At 32.1% G+C, this 18345-nt stretch overlaps 5 protein-coding genes across 7 annotated transcripts; 4 read left to right on the top strand and 1 right to left on the bottom strand.

Moving 5' to 3' along the window:
• Positions 1-5024: 5024 nt before the first annotated feature.
• Positions 5025-7996, top strand: LOC117607123 (uncharacterized). Its single transcript, XM_034330411.2, has 4 exons — positions 5025-5159; positions 5746-5879; positions 6324-6572; positions 7251-7996. The coding sequence occupies exons 1-4, from the start codon at positions 5078-5080 to the stop codon at positions 7650-7652; spliced, it is 867 nt and encodes a 288-aa protein (XP_034186302.2). The 5' UTR covers positions 5025-5077; the 3' UTR covers positions 7653-7996.
• On the bottom strand, positions 7917-12105 carry LOC117607122 (uncharacterized). Of its 3 annotated transcripts, none has more exons than XM_034330409.2 (3): positions 11890-12105; positions 11330-11532; positions 7917-9065 (listed from the first exon to the last, which is right to left on the bottom strand). In XM_034330409.2, the coding sequence occupies exons 2-3, from the start codon at positions 11371-11373 to the stop codon at positions 8174-8176; spliced, it is 936 nt and encodes a 311-aa protein (XP_034186300.1). In that variant the 5' UTR covers positions 11374-11532; positions 11890-12105; the 3' UTR covers positions 7917-8173. The 3 variants fall into 3 exon arrangements, with proteins under 3 accessions (XP_034186300.1, XP_076548382.1, XP_034186301.1); XM_076692267.1 differs by lacking the exon at positions 11890-12105 and adding an exon at positions 11602-11789; XM_034330410.2 differs by lacking the exons at positions 11330-11532; positions 11890-12105 and adding an exon at positions 10082-10215.
• Positions 10145-11284, top strand: LOC117607124 (Mediator complex subunit 30). Its single transcript, XM_034330412.2, has 4 exons — positions 10145-10281; positions 10350-10742; positions 10812-11068; positions 11148-11284. Exons 1-4 carry the CDS (start codon positions 10164-10166, stop codon positions 11244-11246), a joined length of 867 nt encoding a protein of 288 aa, XP_034186303.1. The 5' UTR covers positions 10145-10163; the 3' UTR covers positions 11247-11284.
• A 381-nt stretch (positions 12106-12486) lies between the features above and the next one.
• On the top strand, positions 12487-14777 carry LOC117607120 (uncharacterized). Its single transcript, XM_076692259.1, has 2 exons — positions 12487-13267; positions 13597-14777. The coding sequence occupies exons 1-2, from the start codon at positions 12692-12694 to the stop codon at positions 14110-14112; spliced, it is 1092 nt and encodes a 363-aa protein (XP_076548374.1). The 5' UTR covers positions 12487-12691; the 3' UTR covers positions 14113-14777.
• Positions 14778-14941: 164 nt separating this feature from the next.
• Positions 14942-15955, top strand: LOC117607127 (uncharacterized). Its single transcript, XM_034330414.2, has one exon. It carries the CDS (start codon positions 14942-14944, stop codon positions 15542-15544), a length of 603 nt encoding a protein of 200 aa, XP_034186305.2. The 3' UTR covers positions 15545-15955.
• Positions 15956-18345: the final 2390 nt, after the last annotated feature.

Raw genomic sequence — 18345 nt, 5'->3', positions numbered from 1 at the left:
ACTACTTTTTCAATGATCCTATGATGCATATGGTTCACATACGTTCAGATAATTCGAATATAATGAGTAAATTGTAGACGAATAATTACGCATATTAAAACACTGATAGATAGAACGATTCAATTTCACCTATGTAATGAGAGGTAAAGACAGGTATGCAGCTTCTTCCGTACAGTTCGCCGGCGACTTGTATCTGTATACATCTTGCAAGTAGCAAGTCCATGCTGTAATTATGGCGTGAGTTGGGTGAACATAACGGTAAAGTGTCGATTCTTTTCTTTATTTTTGCAAGCCCGTCGAGAGAATGAGTAGAGGCGCGCGTGCGGAACAAATTCCGCGCCGAAACGAAGTGAAACCTGCGAGACTAGGTGATATTGTAGTTTTCTTGCAAATAACGTAATCGGTATACGTATAGTGATACTGTCCGCGGTATATCAAATTCTTCCTTTTATTTCCCCCATTAAACTTGAACAGTTATTCCAACAGTTCATTGAACTTGGAAACTAACCATTGCTTCTGCATCGTTTCTTATCAAAATGTTTAAATCCGTAATTATGCATTAAATCTAGGGTGATACAATTTTTTATTAGCATATCATCATATTAATAAAATCAAATGGAATAAATGAAGGTCTTCCTATTTTATGTTTTCAAAAGGGTTGAGCCCCCCATAATATGAATTATCCAAGTAAATTAATTTTGGAAAAATATTATGGGAATTTCAATTATTCAAGTAATCGTGGTTACCGGCAATTTGGCGCCATTTATTACCAGCGCTATTTCGAATCCATAAAAGCACGGAAAAAAATTTTAATTCAAAACAATAATTAAGAAAGCGCAATGTTAATTTGCATGTTAATTTGCAATAAAATCGAAAAATGTGTTCCCTAAAATATTTCAATTTTTTCTAATAAATATTTTTGATCATCATTAATATTTTTCACGATATTCAATTGTCACTTTTTAAATAACAAAAATATTACAAAAATTGTAAAAATAATAAGGGTATCTATTTTGAACTAAAAAGTGACGATAGGAATGAAGTGAAAATGTGGGTCTGCGGGTCGGTGAGTACCGAGTGACTTCAATCGAAGCCTCAATCACGAGAAGTACTTTGCCAGTCTTCTTCTTCTTCACATTTTACAAGTATTTTCCGGTCGTTGACCATCGGAGACGGTAAACGGCCCTCGAGGTCTTCTGGACGAGCGATGCAGTGATGAAAAACTGGGCGAACCAGGGGCGAATCGTAAAAACTTACTCCGACAAGTGAAGTAATCGGACCTCGGTTTCTCCTTCGATCTCTTTCAGAACATCTTCACGGGTATCAAAATTTCATTTCGCAGAAATATTCAAGGAAAAACTTCACACTTTAGCTAAGCCGTTGAATTCTTACGAAACGTTAGCTGTCCTGATTTTTTAGTCGGCACGGAACGGCTTAAGTTGGCCGGTGATTATTACAAGGCTCTAATTTCATCCTTCTTTTTGTTTTACTTAGAGTCGTAAAGGAAACCGGTTATGTCCAACTGGGGTATACGTAAAAATGTATGTTATTTATTAGAAACGTGGAGTGTTCTGCGGTGATTTTCCTTTTCGTGAGAATGCCTCGAGGAATCACTTCCTAATTCACTCATAAGATCATTCGAATCAATGATCTGCTTCTCCGATGATAGTTCCGTGTAACGTGTAGTGCAATAAGGACATCCTGTTTGGCAATTGCGAACGATCTACTCGCGACACATTTTACAATGCACGTTCCATGTGACGATCTACAATGATGATCAAAATATTTTCAACTAATTTAAAAATCAGTGCTTCGTTTCAATTACAGCAATTTAACCCTTCAACAACGAAGTCTAGGTCAACCGTGACCCAAACTTACAAAACGTATACAAGGTTGCTGATTTAAAATTGAATGTATAATTTTTAAAGGAGAGAGTTTCATATATTAAAAGAATAATTTTTAGAGGAAGAGTCTAAAATTTAGGAAATGAAAATAATGTGAAATGCGAAATTAAATTAAAATTGAGGCTCTCTTCATGGTACGTCGTCCGAAGGATATTCAATTATGTACACTAAATACTGGAAGTATAAAGTATCACTTTATAAATGAAAAAATTTATTAAGGAACTGGTACTTGTACCAGCTTAGAATTGCTATATTTGGGAGATGAAGTTACAACTAGTGACCTACTAAACCAGAAATCTGTGTCGATTGGTGAGATAATGTATGCATGCATATCCGGCAGTATAGTATATAGTATATAGGTAACTTGTCGTTTACGCACTTTTTCAACACGTACAAGCGGAAAGGGGGACGTTGATCGATGATAATACGTTACTCGTGCTGAACAATATTACTCGGAATGGATTTCGGTAATACCTAAGGCAAGTTATAAAATGATTGGCACTTTAAGCTGAAACTTTATTTTAAAGGTCAGATGTATTTAGTAAATGCGTATGTTATTGAAAATGAAATCGTTAATAATTGATGTGGTATAGAGATATCAAATTCTTCTCTCTCTTTCTCTTTTTATTAATTTTAAATCAAAATACTTTAACAACCGCATATTTCATAGAATTTATGATCCTTAAAATTTGTATAGAATTACATTTGAGAGTTTTATTTAACACACCATTCAAAATTACTTAATTTTAAATTGTGATTAAAAACAGTATGAAAGATAATAATGTAATGAGTTATGCATTAAAGTCACGAATATGTGACACGTGTTAAGAAAGTCATAACAAAAGTATGAAAAATGAAGAACCCGATGATACTCTTTTTCTTAATTCAATATAAGTTAAAATGAGATATACAATGTTGATATAAAATGTGTTTATGGTGGCACGAAAATATGATAATAAAAATGATATCAATAATTGGAGCTACTATGATTGTCTAAAAATAAGAACAGGTACAGAATTAATTCATACACTTAATAAATTATAAATTTTATAGTAATTTGATTCTTACTTCAGTCTTAGAAAACGGTAATAAATTGAATATCCTATTCCAAGGATAATAAGGTAATCTAAAACTACAACAAAAGATAGTAGAAAGTGTTGTTAATTTAACAATTTTACGAAATGCTGTCACGCACATCGCTTCAGAGATGAGTTATTTCTACATTTATTAACTCCTCCATTGCGTTGGAAAAAGCTTATTTAAGATGAACACGCGAGTCCTCGCGTTGCCTCATGATCCTGACCTTTCGTTCAGGATATGTTATTACCTGCGAGACTTATTCGTTCTAATAAAACAGCTGTGTGCTGAAATTGAAAAGCAACTTGGTATTCGTGTAACATCGTGTTGCTGCATGATTTTATTGAAAATCCGAGAGAAAGATATAATAATCGCAGTAGGATTCACAAAAAGAAATAACATGTTTCTAGCTGAAGATTACTCGAAGAATTAGGATCAGGCAATTTAGTACCGTTTTTTGTTTTACGGTTAAGTTCAAAATCACAGTGCATTCACAAGAATGAATAACACGTTTCTAACTGAAAATTACTCGACGAATTAGGATTAGGAAATTCAGTATCGTTTTTTATTTTGACCATCAAGTTTATGATAATTTTAAAAAATGTAGTATTTAATTGTGATAAGAGAAAAAGAAAAATAATACAAATTTTAAATTTACTTTTTCTACTTTTATATAATGTAATTTTTTACAGAACCTTTGTGTAAAAATTCTGACAATAAATATTTCATAATTTTTCATAATTGTTACTGATATTAGGTACACAAATTAACTCAGTACCTCTAGTATTATACTTTCTTAGTTACAATTTTAAATTTGTGTAAATTTTCTTTTCAAAAAGAAATCTTAAATTTAAAAAAGAAAAAGCACAGGATTAATGTGATTTAAAGTATTAAATTATAATATTAACTTTCGATGAATAACATTAGACAGAATTGCATACGTTCAAGTTCTATGAATTATACAAACGAGTTTCATCCAATCAATCTACGATTATAATTTATCAATGCTTATCGTACATCGATCAGTGGCGACCTTCGATTAACAAGATTTATGCACTGTCGATCTTAGAATCGGATTCACTCGAGCGATCAGGAAGAAGAGGACTCAAGGTTAAAGATCTCGTGGGGTACGATTACCTGTGCGAAGGGATCGAATCTGTCCGATCAGTAGCATACCATTCCTAACTAAAAAGCATATCACGTTCCTTCCTTTATACGTTGAATAATATTATTTAATATAAAAAATTTTCTTTATCATTGTCAGTTATAGAATGTAAAATATTTACTTGATTTAAAAAAATCAAGCGAATGTTTCAATAGTAAAAATATTGAAATATATGTATTTCTAATATTTTACATTTACTTATGGTAAATTTTAAGTTTAATTTATTTACAAGAATTTAATATTAAAATATTTCGTGCAGTAATTTAGTTTTCTGTGTCACAGTAATTGTTTCAAATTCTCAAGAAAAAATATTTTAATTGCGATAAATTATTGCTACTTCATTTCATTTTCATTTATCTCAAACGACCGTAGCAACACGTAATAATCGTGCAAAATTAAAAATGCGACGTGACGTGGCTAGCAAATATTTAACATTAAATAATTATACAATAGTACCTATATATTATTTATATTAATACTAATTAATATTTGATTTTCTATTGTATCATTCTAACTAAATTTCCATCTTATTTTATTTTTATTTTTAAAATAAGTAAATTGACACGAGGTGCAAATATTTTACAATGTTACAATTTTTCTTGTACTTATTGAATTCTCAGTTAAAATCACATTTTTCAGTCCTTGAAAATAGGATCCTTCTAACAGAATGGGAACCGATGCACCTGGATTTACAGGTCAGCTTCTCTACCGGTGAGAATTTCTAAGAAAGCTATAACAGCAATAGCGATCGTTGGTCGGATCTCGTCTGCGTTTGCCGAAAGTAAAGGAAAGATTTGACTTTTTGCTCCGATATTAACGGAACGGCGTTAACCCTGAGGGGCCTTTCTGTGGCAGACTGCTGAAGGGTAGGAGGGGACCGTACATATAAAGGAGAGAGCCCCGTACTCTGGGGGCTCAGTACCGTTCAAAGATGCAGGTTGCTGAGATAATACGTGGTACCAGGGCTATCTACGAACTAGTGTTTCTTATATCTATCTCTATCACTTATGTCCGTGAGTAAATGAATTTTTTGAAAGTCCCGCGTAAAAATCGTGCAATACAAATCTATACAATCCCATAGTGTTCCTTTTTTTTCAATTTCTTAACTGGTGTGGGAACAAGTGTTATTGCTGTGAAAACATGTTTTATCGAGTTATTCGTGTGCCTTGGAAATATGTGATTGATTATTCATCGGTATTAATCCTCGAACAAAGGAGAAGCCAGAACATCAATTGTGCTTCGATTAAAATTACAGACACTGAAATTATTCAATTAAAGACTTTTATTTATTAAAAGATTATCTTCAGAGTCTGAAATTAAATCTAAATTCTCGTTGTTCTGTTATCTTCTGTTCGAGGGTTAATTAATTGAAAAGTGTAACAAAATAAAATAGAGTGTAAACTGGTTTACTGAATGAAATGGTTTGAAATAAAATGTCTTACACTAATGAATGAAAATAATGGTCTTGTACAGTCTAATTTGAATATTTAATTAAGCTCCAATAGATTTGTAATTGTAAAGAGCATACTACGATTAGAAACGAGTACCCATCGAAGTTTAATTTAATTTAATCGTAACATAAATTCTAATTTCTTTTAGATTCATTGCCACTCCAAGTGTTACCAAGTATACCGGGTTATATTCCGGTTTATATAAGACATGGTGATCAACCATTGGAAGAAATAAATCCTGCGTTAGCTGAAGCATTTCACGAAGGATCGAGCTTGTCTAAGGTGACCCAATTCGCTATAATAAATAGATCAAAAGATAGATTGTAAATTCTCTGAATTCTTTCTTCGGGTAATCAATACCCGATTCGGGTTATAGTGAAAATAACAAGTATGAAAAACTAATTAATAAATTAGGTCGATTTTTAAAAATTATTATCCATCTAGTTAAAAAATAACTCTAGTCAAATTAAAAAATACAAATAAATTTTATTTCTTATAGCTTGAATATTTTAAGAATAATAGAATAATTTTAATTTAATTATTTGCCATATTAGCCATTTGGAATTTAATAAATTCAATATTATTCTGTAAAATAAATGAATAATTTAATTATTTTCTTTAGATACATTTCAGTTTCTCATTTATCAAATTTTGAGATAAAAGTTTGCAAATTTTAATAGCACTTTTTTTCAACAACCAACTAACTGTATCAACATAATCTTACAGAGTATTAACTTAGATAATATTTCCGGTCATGGAAATATCAATCCTGTCGAAGAAGAGACGTATAAATATGATATTTACCCGTTACATATTAGACAAGTGAACAATCATTTCTCTACTAAGGACGAGGATGATAAAAAATCAGTAGAGGAAGTTACAAAAACGGAGACGGAAAAATATGCAAGCAATACGGATAAGAAAAATCGTCAAGAGAAGCCTAGGCGGAAAGGAGCTCCAAAACCAGTGGTTAAAGTATGACATATTATTATTTAATATATTTGCACATACTTAACCAAAGAAAAAACCATATTTAGCGAATGAAACAATTAAAAACAAAAATTAACAAAGTCCTGTTTGGTGAATTTCTTGACATAGATTGTTATCCAATAATTTCATTGACGAAGATACTCTATCTGACGAATATTCTATCACTCGAATAGTATGCACAATGACGACGAACAATATGATGATACCAAGAAATATCATCATCAGTTTGAACATACCGACCTCACTGTTTCTATATATGGATATACATACATGTACTTTCAATTGAAGTTTGCGTTGATGGTTAATCTAAGGATGAAATCGATGACTCATAAAATCACAGCCTTTCAATTGGTCGTATCATAATGTATTAATAACAATAAATTAACATCTTCAGGGATCATTTTTCATAGATTCAAGATAATTGAACACCTGGCTAGTTTGACAAGAATGAAAAATGAAGATATACGTCATACGTGCCTAACATCAAGGAAATTTCTAATAACAATGAATAAAAAATATATGAATGTCATTTAGAAACGTGTCTTTCTTTTATTTATAATATAGACTTCTGAAATTATAAAATTCTCAAATTATTTTTCTCATACGAAAAAAAAAGAATAATGTATCTAATGTAAAATTTTTAATTTTTATTTTATGTTTAAGATTAATCCACTGACCGAGGAAGAGAAAGAAGCCCTGGAGAAATTGCAAATTGACGTTAAAGATAGCCCAAAGCTTCTAAATTCGAATCTGCATCTACGATTGTCATCAGATGAAATTAATGGCAATACTAACGAAGAAATTTTTAAACAGCGCACAGAAGTTGATCCAACCGCCAATTATTCAATTCAACCTGACCCTTCTCCAATTAAAGATGCTGCCCAACATTCGGCCGACAAGGATGCTCCAATATCCACGCTGGCAAACGAAGGAATGCCAGTTAAAAAGCAACGTCTGCCGAATATTTTATCCAACGTTCGAAAGGTACTACCTTCGTCGGACATGTTTCTCAAAACAGAGGAGGAACGAACGGAGAAACAATCTTTGAAAGAAAAATCAAAATAAAGCAAACGTACCCTTCTATAGTGAGACTTATTTGTAGTTATACGATTAGTATAAAATATTGTGATGAATAGATTTTAATACCCGTTTCTTTAACGTCAAAGTATTATAAGTAGATTTACCGTTCAGAAAATAAAGATAAACGTCAAGTTTTATGTAAATCACTTATCACGTTGAATGTCGCAGTGAAAATAATATTTAAGCTTGTGTAAGTGATAATATTAATGTGATCTAAAATAAAAAAATTTTTCTATCAATTATTTTATAATATTTTTATGGATCGGGTCACTGATGACCCCCATGGCATTCAGCGTGTTATTATAAAAACAAAAATCTTTAACAAGTGTAAATGATTGAACTGGATTAATTGTATAAAATTAGTTTATGTCGTTATTAATTATTACAAAAGCTAATGCAAATGTAATTACAATATTTAATATAGATATTTGTTTACCAAGCGAAAGATAAGCAAGTCAAAGTTACCACCGGGTATTTGAACTTTCTACAAATATGATTCAATCTTATCAGTTTCCTTCCTTTCGTTGGTCGTTAGAAATGTTTCCCTGCATTTCTATCCTATAATCGTTATTGGCGGTGTTTAGAACAAGCAGAGCGGGTATCACGTTCAACTGGTTGCTTCTTGATACTTTTGGAGTCGATTTAATGCTCTTAAATGTATCCTCGTTCACGTTTATCTCCAAACGTGATCGTCGATCTTGGAGGAATCTGGCGCTCGACAAGATGAACGTGTTATTCCCAAATTGACAAGCGAAGGCTGGCAGGTGTTGCTTGACTTCCGGTATGTAAACATCCCGGACCGCTCGACACTGAACGCTCGACGAGCTCGTCCGTGGAGGATTTTCATTCTCACGTTCTTTCGGACGATCCAGATAAATTCCTTTCCTTCGTTCGGCAACGTTCAAATGTTTATCACTTCTAGTGTCCGGCTCTATACTACGGCCCGCCGCAACTTCACTCAACGAGGCTATCTGAACTTTAGCAATTTTCGATAAAGAAAATATCAAGCACAATTCTTTGCTTTCGTAAGGACACGAACGATCATTTTCTTTCCCTTTCTCGCTGCAATTCTTGTCACTACAATTTTCATGGTCCACTGGGTCGTTATTTATTCCACTAATTCGGTTATCTTTGTAATTTGAATCTTCGTTTACAAGTTGATTCGAGGTCTTCGAAGCACCGTTCGTGATATCAAACTTGAAATTCCAGTCCTGAATGGCTTTCTCTTCACTGAACGAAACAATGTTTACAGCAGTCACGACCAGGAACAATCGTTTGTGTAGCATTTTATGAAGCATGTCTGAAGAGTTTCTCACTGATATATTCTGTTTTTTTTCTTTTCTTCGCGTATCGTTTCTTAGGGCGACCTGTAACAGCCTCCGTTGCGGTGGACACTGACTGCGACGGAAAAAACAATGTGAACGCAGAGGCAAACAAGGTGCACAAGGACTGAAGATTGGGCCGTTATGTCTACTGTGTTCATTTCATGTTCGCTGACCTTATCTCCTGTTTGGGCACCGCTCGAATACCGTCAAAATCTGACCTATCTTTCGAAGAATTTCACTTCGACTTTGATCTTGAGAGATGCTTTACACAACCTATGTTCGATATTCAATTCGTACCCTTTGTATGTTTACGCACAGAAATAATTTTGTTTGTTAATTTTTTATTGAAAATACGAAAGAAAAAATTACGTAAAGTGTTACTGATACAAATTCACATGAAACAACATCATTGGTTTATTGATATTTTTAAACTAAACCTTAGTACTGCAGTTATTTATTATTTATTAATATAATAGAATTTTAGTAAACTGGTTTTGGTAAAATTAAAGCATACTGAATATATGAAATACTTTATATTGTACTTAATTTCTTGTATTAAATTCTGGAAGCTACTATTCTCGTGCTGTTAGGTTATTAATTACACGTATTCGTGTATAAGTAATAATATTGAATATATAAATTAAAGATTATAGATTTGATTAAAATAATTAAGGTAAGCATCAAATTTCATGTTCATAATTTTTTCTGATACGATTAACGTGATTACAATAGCGACACTATGTGCGCAGAATATATGCGCAATACGATGTCAACAATTTGTAATATAAGATGCGAGACGTGACTTTTGCGTTGCACATGTATAGATGAAATGTGTATATTTTATTATTATTTACACGTTGATGAAATAATGCAGTAATTCGGAACCTATTTTCAAGTAAAGAACAAGGTTGCATCGTAATAGAAATTATTCGTTCGGGTATACTGAATGTAAATCATAGTTTTTTTGTTCTTTGTTATTATTTTTTTTTTTTTTATTCAATACTAAGCATGAATTAAACTTAGTAAAATTGTTGAAAATTACGAAACCTTCGTATACGATAAAGATATAAAGTAAAACTTATACCTAACCTTAAAATTGTCTAATTTTCTTGGTTGATTCCTGTGTTACTCAAGATCTATGAACGTGAAGCTGTGACAAAATTAAGATAAAATGGCTGGTCAACAACATCCCTTCCCATCTGGATTTCCCAATGTACAACAATCTGCAATGAGGACACAATTTGGTGGAGGACAAATGGTATCTGGTTTAATGGGCCCACAACAAGGCAGTAAGTAAATTCTTAGTGGGAAGGTAAGTAAAGTAACAGCTGATATTAAAAAATAACATTATGTGCAGGTATGGTAAATCCTCAACAATTTGGAGTTGGTGTAGGTGGAGTAGGTTCAAATGCTATGGGTATGCCTAGTGCTCAACAAGTATTAGCACAGCAACAACAACAACAACAATCTGTAGCAATGCAACAGCAAGTACAACAGATGCAACAGCAACAATTACAATTGCAACAACAGCAACAAGCTGCAATGGTTCAACAAAATAATCAGACAGGCAATCAAGCTACCACGCCACAAACTCCTGTACCTCCCACACAACCACCACCTCAACAACAGCAACAAAACAAAGAATTTAATACTGTCAGTTTATGCAGGTTTGGTCAAGAAACTGTGCAAGATATTGTCAGTCGTACCTTGGAAGTTTTTCAAACACTGAGGGTTCTCCAACCACCAAATGGTTATTAGAAATTCAATTTATTTTGGAACATGTATGACTGTACTACTGACTTAAGAATTGTAATTTCAGGTACAGCACAAGGAGCAAGTTTATCTAATGAAAAAAAGGCTAAAGTACAAGACCAATTAAGGACACTAAAATTATTATTCAAACGTTTAAGACTGATTTATGAAAAATGTAATGAAAACTGTCAACTTCAAGGAATGGAATATACACATATAGAAAGTTTAATTCCTTTAAAAGAAGAATGGGATATGAAATCTGATGAGAAAAAGACATCTGAAGCTTACAGACTTGCTTGTGAGGAGAGCAAGGAAATTATAGAGGTAAATATAAATTTTGTAACATATGAAACAAAAAATAAGATATTGAAATAAGAAAAGCTAATTTTAATTGCGTTTTCAGCAAGTTGTACTAAAAAATAGACACCTTAAAGAAATCATTGATCATTTACGACGCATTATTTTAGAAATAAATACAATGTTAAACATGCGTCGATCCTAACTCATGAATTGTACATAAATATTTATATAAGTTATTAAAAAAGATATGTTAAAAATAAAAGTATTATTTCATATGTAACTTACCCATGTTTGGAGATTTTATTATGCTGTGTTAATATCTTTAACATCCAGATGAATAATATCACTTGCCCTGAGAACAGCTTCTGGAACCTTCCCTAGTGGTGTTTCCAAGTTGCGTACATATACTTCTAAAAAGTCTATGTCACAGCCTCTAAATTCAGCAGAAACTCGAGTATTTTCATACAAATAAAACTCTGCTTGTTTGCCTGTGACATAAAGATTTACATTTACAAAACTTAAGTTCACTAAATAGTCAGTTTTAAAAGAAATACTGCCTTAAAAGATGAACTTATACTATTTCTCTGCACTTCATGCTTTTCACTTATTATTTTATTTATATTTACATAAATGAAAGTCAAATTTAATTTATTATAAGGCTAGGTTTCCGATATTGGCGCCACATTTAAGCAATATTACTTAATTACATTCGTTTAATAAAAATGTAATTCGTAAACTACTCATGCAAAATTATAAATTTACCGATAAATTAAATAAATATTTTATAACAGAGGTATTTGAAAAGAGAAATTAGATAAATATTTAGAGAAGGTAAAATTTCATACCAACAATGCCGGTAATCACACGCAGGAACCGTTCACGTAAAAATGCACGAGCTTCTTGCTTTTCCGAAGTAGCAAATTCTAAATTACTATTTTCATTAACTTGTACCTCATCTGTAACTGTACTAATCATTATTTCAGAAATTTTTGACATGTAAAAATCAGATTTCTCCTATGGCGGTAGTAAACAGTGCTGCAAGTACAGTGTCGCTGTCATACCCGCCAAATTCAAAATTCGAAATACTGTATCTTAACAATATGAACAGTCTTACAAAATATTATCGTTTAAATCAATGTTAAAATACAAATAATCATTCTGAAAGTGAAATATAATAATAGTGAGGGTACAATTTTTGCTTAGATGTAGGAATAATCATCTTGAAGGTGGTTATTTAATTCTAAAGAAAACAGCTTGTTTAGAAGACATGTTAGATACCCACATGTCCTAATAAAAACATTTGATCGACGTGATTGACACATTTCCAACGATAGCTTAAAAAAACGCACTTTCACTAGATAACAGATGAGGGTAACCCGCAGGTACTTTAGAATTTTGTCAAATAGCTTTCACAGTTTCGTTTCATTTTTGTCTCACACATCGTGCAGTGACAATGAATCTCTTCATTCTTATTCTTTTGACTGTCAGTGTTTGTTGGCACAGTGAGTATTAATATTCAAATCCCAAATTAATATTTCCTCCAAGACTTTATTTAACTAGTCTTATTTGTTTACAGGTACACGTTGTAAGACTGTACCAGCTACCAATCGAATAAAAACGATTCCCATTTCAAGGGAAACGCCTACTATGATGAATATTGAAAATCATACGGAAAAGCAACTTCTATGGAAGATTTTAATTCCGGAACAAAATTTGTCTACGATACAAGAAGTGAACGAAATTGCAAACATAAAAGTTGATCCTTCGAATCGTACATCTAAGAATTTGAGAAGCTTGGCTTTTCTAGCTAGTTTAAGAAATAATAATTTGGCAAAAGCAGCATCATCCAACGTGAAAACTAATGCTCCATCTGTACCTTCAAACGTCGATGCTACCAAAATTTCATCACAGATCGCTGCCATTTACAACCCTTATTCTTACTTGACTCATCCTTACATCTTGACTGCTCCCTTGGGCATTTATCCTTTATTGGATCTGCTACGATTGCAATCACTTGGAGGAACGAATAAAAATTTTCAATCGCTGCCAGAACACCTACAAACTTTATTGGATAATATTAAACAAACGAATTTGATAAATAATAATGACGAATATGGGGAGGAGAACAAGAAAGTTGAAAAAGTGAAAGCTTCAAGTGAGAATGGTGATAACGAGCATGGGGGAGATTTCGAAGTTGAGGATTATCGGACTTCAGGAGAAAAGGTAAAATGAAGAAATTTTGATAACGTGATTAATAAAAAATGGGGGGAAAATTACATGACATTTTATTGTAAATTCATTAATTTTAAATAGTAATTAATTTTCTAAATTACTAAATACTATTAATTTTCATTATTTTATTTATACTTCTGTCCAAGTATATATTTTTATAATTAAACAAGAAATTGCAAAAAAAACATGATTTTTATAACTTTGTGAATGGTGAAATTAAATTTTTAATAAGTATCATTAAATTTTTCCAGTTTTTAATGACTTTGTGAAGTGTTCTATTTTAAAGTCAATTAACGACAATTTATCATTATAATAAACAGGTGACGGCCTCTGATACTGCATGTAATGCACAGAAGAAAATTAACACGAAATTGAAAGATGTTTCCAAAGAGCATGAGGGCATCGAAAATTCTGGACAAAATACTCTTGCTAATATAATTAATAATAATAAAACTCACGCAGACGTTTCAAAAAATCCGGGTACTCACAATTCAACAGGAAGTTATAATTATACAAGTTATCCATTTTACGGTTATTACTACGGTGGATACCCACCAAATATAAACCATGTTGATTTAACTACAGACACAAACGACTATAAATATCACGATTACGAGCATATCAATTACAATTTACCTTCTTACGATAAACCCGTAAATTTTTATTCAGATCAAAAGTACAATTATTATTCTGTTCCATCTGGTGATCCTTATCTGTCGAATCAATTTCATCAGGAACAAATACCTGAATATTTTTCTAACGATTTCAAAAGACACCTGTATACGACGGATAATCCACCGACATTCTCGAACAATGATTTCAGACCTATGGCATAAAATTATTGTAACGTATATATTAATGATTTTTGTAATTTTTATATCTAAAAGTAAATTCACAAGAGATTAAGAGATTTATTAAGTGACAAATTTTATTTAACGCTTGGATGGCGAGATATTGAGATAATGATAATATAAATTTCATTTTAGATACTTTTTTTTAATTAACAACAAAAATGATTAGTTAAATCGTTGAATATAATATTGAAAATAAAAACAAAAGATAAATAAAAATGTCACTTGCATCCTTTTAGTCTTAAGTGCCTCATAGCTGAGTACTGAATACCTATGTACAAATTTGAATATTCTATTATTTGAATATATTGTCTTCTTGTAGTTCCTATTTGAAATTGTTTACTTCCTTTTGTAACGATCAAAACTAGTTCTAATCACAACGGTTCAGTATGAAACCAATCGTTTACGTATTCATACGGTATGACAATGATAATAATGTAAAAGTGTGTGTAATTCTAGCTATTTAACCTGAATACAACTTAATTAGCGTAATTAACAAGAATCAAGTTAGAAGGATTGAGTATAATATATGTTAATATATGTGTTGTGTAATAAAAATGAAAATGTTTGTTTTATTATTCACTAGTATGGTAACTACAGTTGATTACTGTACTTCAGCTAGTAAGTACAAAAACATTTCTTGTATAATATTCTTGACTACGAATGTATTAGGTTGATAGAAAATATAAATTTATTATTGTAAAATAATTATAATTATTTTGAAAAAGATGAAAAAGTTCTAAGGTACTTATTAAAGTTTCTGCTAAGTTAAATTTTTTCTTATGAATATGAAATGTTAATACACAGAAAAATAATGTTTCTAATATTGTTAATAATTACTTTTCTAGGAATACATTCAGCTAATTACAATTTATCACAAGAATTAACAACAATTTCACCATTATCTTGTGATGCCATCAAAGACACCTCAATGAGATTGAACAGAGAAAATTATGAGATTCAGAAAGGAATATATCTTTTACCATTGAATCAAGAGTTCCAAAATCATCAGAATATAAATGGATTAAAATCCAATAATTTAAAGAATCACGAAACAACTGCTACATCCTTAAAATCAATATTTGAACTGTCAAAAGAAGGTAAAGAATGGTTTGATAAAAGTCTGAGAAAAAGAAATGTAGACGATACAAATAATAGGAAAAAAATTATATCAAAACGCAAACAGAAGAAAGCAAAAGTATTAGGTCGTTTACTGAGGAACAATATTTGGATTAAAAACTATGAAGATATTCAAGATGATTATATGGAAGATGAAGATGATTATTCTATAAATATGAGCCGGAAGAAAATGAAATGGGAGGATTTTCGAAACGAAGATGGTGCAAGTGTAATGGAATTAATTGCTTTGAATGCGAGACACAAGACGAACATGCATCAAGCACGGAATAACAATTAATATTACCGAAAAATTAAGACATTTTTATTATTATTTTCATTTTTACTACTTAATGACATATTTACATTATTATACGTAAATTACATATAACAAAATTCATAAATAGTTAATTCAGAACTGAATTAAGATTTCTGGTGCCCCGGAGCAATCAAACTTTGGAAGCTTAGTGTAATTTAAACTGAAATGATTATTATTCAATTATCTTTATGAAATAATTATTTTAGACTGCTGCCAATAACTGTACACGTCGATGTTAAACAAAATTCGTAAGGCAAAAGAAATATCTGTATTTCTGTTTCGAATAAACTAGTGATTGTTTGTACAATTGTTCATGGATGATACAGTTGCTCCAAGTTGTTTTTACAGACGACAATAAAAAAAAAGTAAAAAAGAATCAGTGAGTCTCATAATTTATTCTTCAGGGTAAAATTGAACGATAACGGAGCATAAATCGTAATTCATTTTAATCGTCCATTAATCGGCAAACTCTTCCGCCAGATTCGACCAATCAGACAACATAGTTCACGGGGAAGAAACCTGTTTTATTTTCAGACGAGTTTGGAAGGCTGGGCTTCTCGTCTATTTCGAGAAGGCCGCTGCTGCTAGTATTGTGTCTCTAAAGACGCAAATACTTTGCAGCTTTCACGAACGATCTTTACCAAAGAAAATTTTTCTATCCTCCATATTTTATTTCCTATCACTTCAGGAATATTCTATATATTATATTTGTTACAGTTGTAAACTCATAGGAAGGTAATAAAACCGTGAAATCTTAAAAAATTAATTTATATTGCAGGATAAAATTCCTTTTGTTAATATTCTAATTTTATTAAATTTTAATACTTTTACAAAAGAATTTTGAAAAATATACTTTTACATTTTTTACCCTCAAAGAGCTCTAGATCCACCCCACGTTTGCCTACGAACTTTGCAGAAATTCTGTGAACTTTAATTTGTTAATTTAATTAGCAAGTTCTTTTTTTAAATACTGACACATTAACATTTTAATATTAATTGAAAGTTTTGTTGAATTATATGTTAATGAACAATCGTACATCTGCATTAAGACGATTATAATAACCGATTTAAATAATTACCGAGTTCACTCGATCGCATTAAGCATTTCAGTATTGCGTGTATGCAAGGTGTGCGAGAGCGTACGCACACTTATTGGATATTTCGAAGTTTAATGTATGTATAGCGGTAGTCCGATACTGGCCTCGGTATTGCGTGCACGATTATGCAATAAGCAAATAGGAAACGATCGACTTCCTTCACGGAAGCGTTCAATTTTTTTTTTTTTTTCGGTACCTCGATCTTATCACGACCGTGTGCTAATGGATGTTGTCCTTCAGATTATCTGTTACATGGAGTACTAAAGGGTGGTTGGTATTTGTAAAAATTTTTTACAAATATAACAACCAAAAATTTGAAGTAAATTACTTCAGTTAGTATATTTATCAATAACAATAAATAATTTATGAGGACCGATCGGATCTACCAAACATGAGAGATCTTTATCAATACATTAAATTAATTGCACCAGCTGCTTCGCAATGAAAATAATTGAGTTATTGAAAATTACTCAGCTGCATATAATTTATAATATTTTCGCAATATTTTAAATCTTCACATTCCGTTGTACAGCATCCGATGGATTGTCAAGAAAGTATCTATGCGATCAGATTAGAACGTGTCTCTTTAAGTCTAAATATATACCGGGTGTTAAGGTTGAATGCCCTGAGATTTCCGGCTTTTACCGTGCGCACTTTGGTTTTCCGTCTTTTTTCTTGTTTTCTCTTTTTTTTTATGCTTTTTGTGTAAGCACTTATATTCTCTTCGTCTCCCGTTACCATTTCCCCACTCTCCGTCTTTCTCTGACGCTCTTTTTCCACGCGAAATCTAATAGCCTTGCATCCTCTAGGACACTTCAGGACTATTTCCTGCGTGTCGAGCGAGCCGGATGGGAAACCACAAATGTAAAACCCCATAGGATGTTCTACTGAAACGGTAATGGTATCGTACACGAAATCGACGATGTGCTGATTTGAAAGGCTAATGAGAAATTTCGATTGAGGGTAATTAACCTAGCTATGCTAGAATTCTTTCAAAATGTCCTTTTTACCTTCGAGCGCACAGTACAAATTGGTCTCTTATAAAATAAAAAATTTCAATACACTTGAATTGAAACTTTCAGAATTTCTAATTGACTACTGATGGATAGAATATAAGGTTCGAGGTTATAAAAATCAGGAACGTCCAGTACAACGTGCACTTTGAAAATTTGCCAAGGGACATCCTGTTGGCGAACAATAAAGGTGTCGTTTCACCCTTTCAATACGGGACATCTCAACATTTCTTGAAGGTGCGCCTCATTTGGTATGCAACGACGTAGCAACGAATAGCATATATACGGGGTTACCTACGAAATATGTACAACTTTGGACTCACGCGTTTTTCAACTTGATGCATGTGCACACAAAGACAGAACGGTTCGTTCTGTGTGGTAAACGTACTCTACGCTCGGGTAAGAACCCCGTCCCGTGTATAGGGGACGACAGAGGAGAAAGACAGCTGTGAGGCAGCTGGCAGCGCGTGCCACGAACCTATGGGGTCTCCTTCGGACGCAGACGACGACGATATCCTATACTTTGTGGACACGTAACTAACGGCAGGTTTCGAACAATGCGATGAACAGAGCTTGCCGAGATACAGGATCGAAGAAGAGGATGACCAAATTATTTCTACCAACGTTCAGCAGGAGGTGACTAAAAGGGTACCATTCCCTTTTGGTAAAATCT

Source organism: Osmia lignaria, chromosome 2, assembly GCF_051020975.1.
Source record: "Osmia lignaria lignaria isolate PbOS001 chromosome 2, iyOsmLign1, whole genome shotgun sequence".
Lineage (NCBI taxonomy): Eukaryota > Metazoa > Arthropoda > Insecta > Hymenoptera > Megachilidae > Osmia > Osmia lignaria.
This window is presented reverse-complemented; position numbering and strand designations above follow the sequence as displayed.

Excerpts from the sequence above, each read along its gene's own strand:
- LOC117607123 (XM_034330411.2), top strand. The coding sequence starts at position 5,078 with ATGCAGGTTGCTGAGATAATACGTGGTACCAGGGCTATCTACGAACTA. Across the intron at positions 5,160-5,745 it reads TATCTCTATCACTTATGTCC|ATTCATTGCCACTCCAAGTG; the intron begins GTGAGTAAATGA and ends AATTTCTTTTAG. Across the intron at positions 6,573-7,250 it reads CTCCAAAACCAGTGGTTAAA|ATTAATCCACTGACCGAGGA; the intron begins GTATGACATATT and ends TTTATGTTTAAG.
- LOC117607124 (XM_034330412.2), top strand. The coding sequence starts at position 10,164 with ATGGCTGGTCAACAACATCCCTTCCCATCTGGATTTCCCAATGTACAA. Across the intron at positions 10,743-10,811 it reads GGTTCTCCAACCACCAAATG|GTACAGCACAAGGAGCAAGT; the intron begins GTTATTAGAAAT and ends TTGTAATTTCAG. Across the intron at positions 11,069-11,147 it reads AGAGCAAGGAAATTATAGAG|CAAGTTGTACTAAAAAATAG; the intron begins GTAAATATAAAT and ends TTGCGTTTTCAG.
- LOC117607122 (XM_034330409.2), bottom strand. The coding sequence starts at position 11,373 with ATGTTAAAGATATTAACACAGCATAATAAAATCTCCAAACATGG. Across the intron at positions 9,066-11,329 it reads AATAAAATCTCCAAACATGG|TCAGTGTCCACCGCAACGGA; the intron begins GTAAGTTACATA and ends TTTCCGTCGCAG.
- LOC117607120 (XM_076692259.1), top strand. The coding sequence starts at position 12,692 with ATGATGAATATTGAAAATCATACGGAAAAGCAACTTCTATGGAAGATT. Across the intron at positions 13,268-13,596 it reads ATCGGACTTCAGGAGAAAAG|GTGACGGCCTCTGATACTGC; the intron begins GTAAAATGAAGA and ends TATAATAAACAG.
- LOC117607127 (XM_034330414.2), top strand. The coding sequence starts at position 14,942 with ATGTTTCTAATATTGTTAATAATTACTTTTCTAGGAATACATTCAGCT.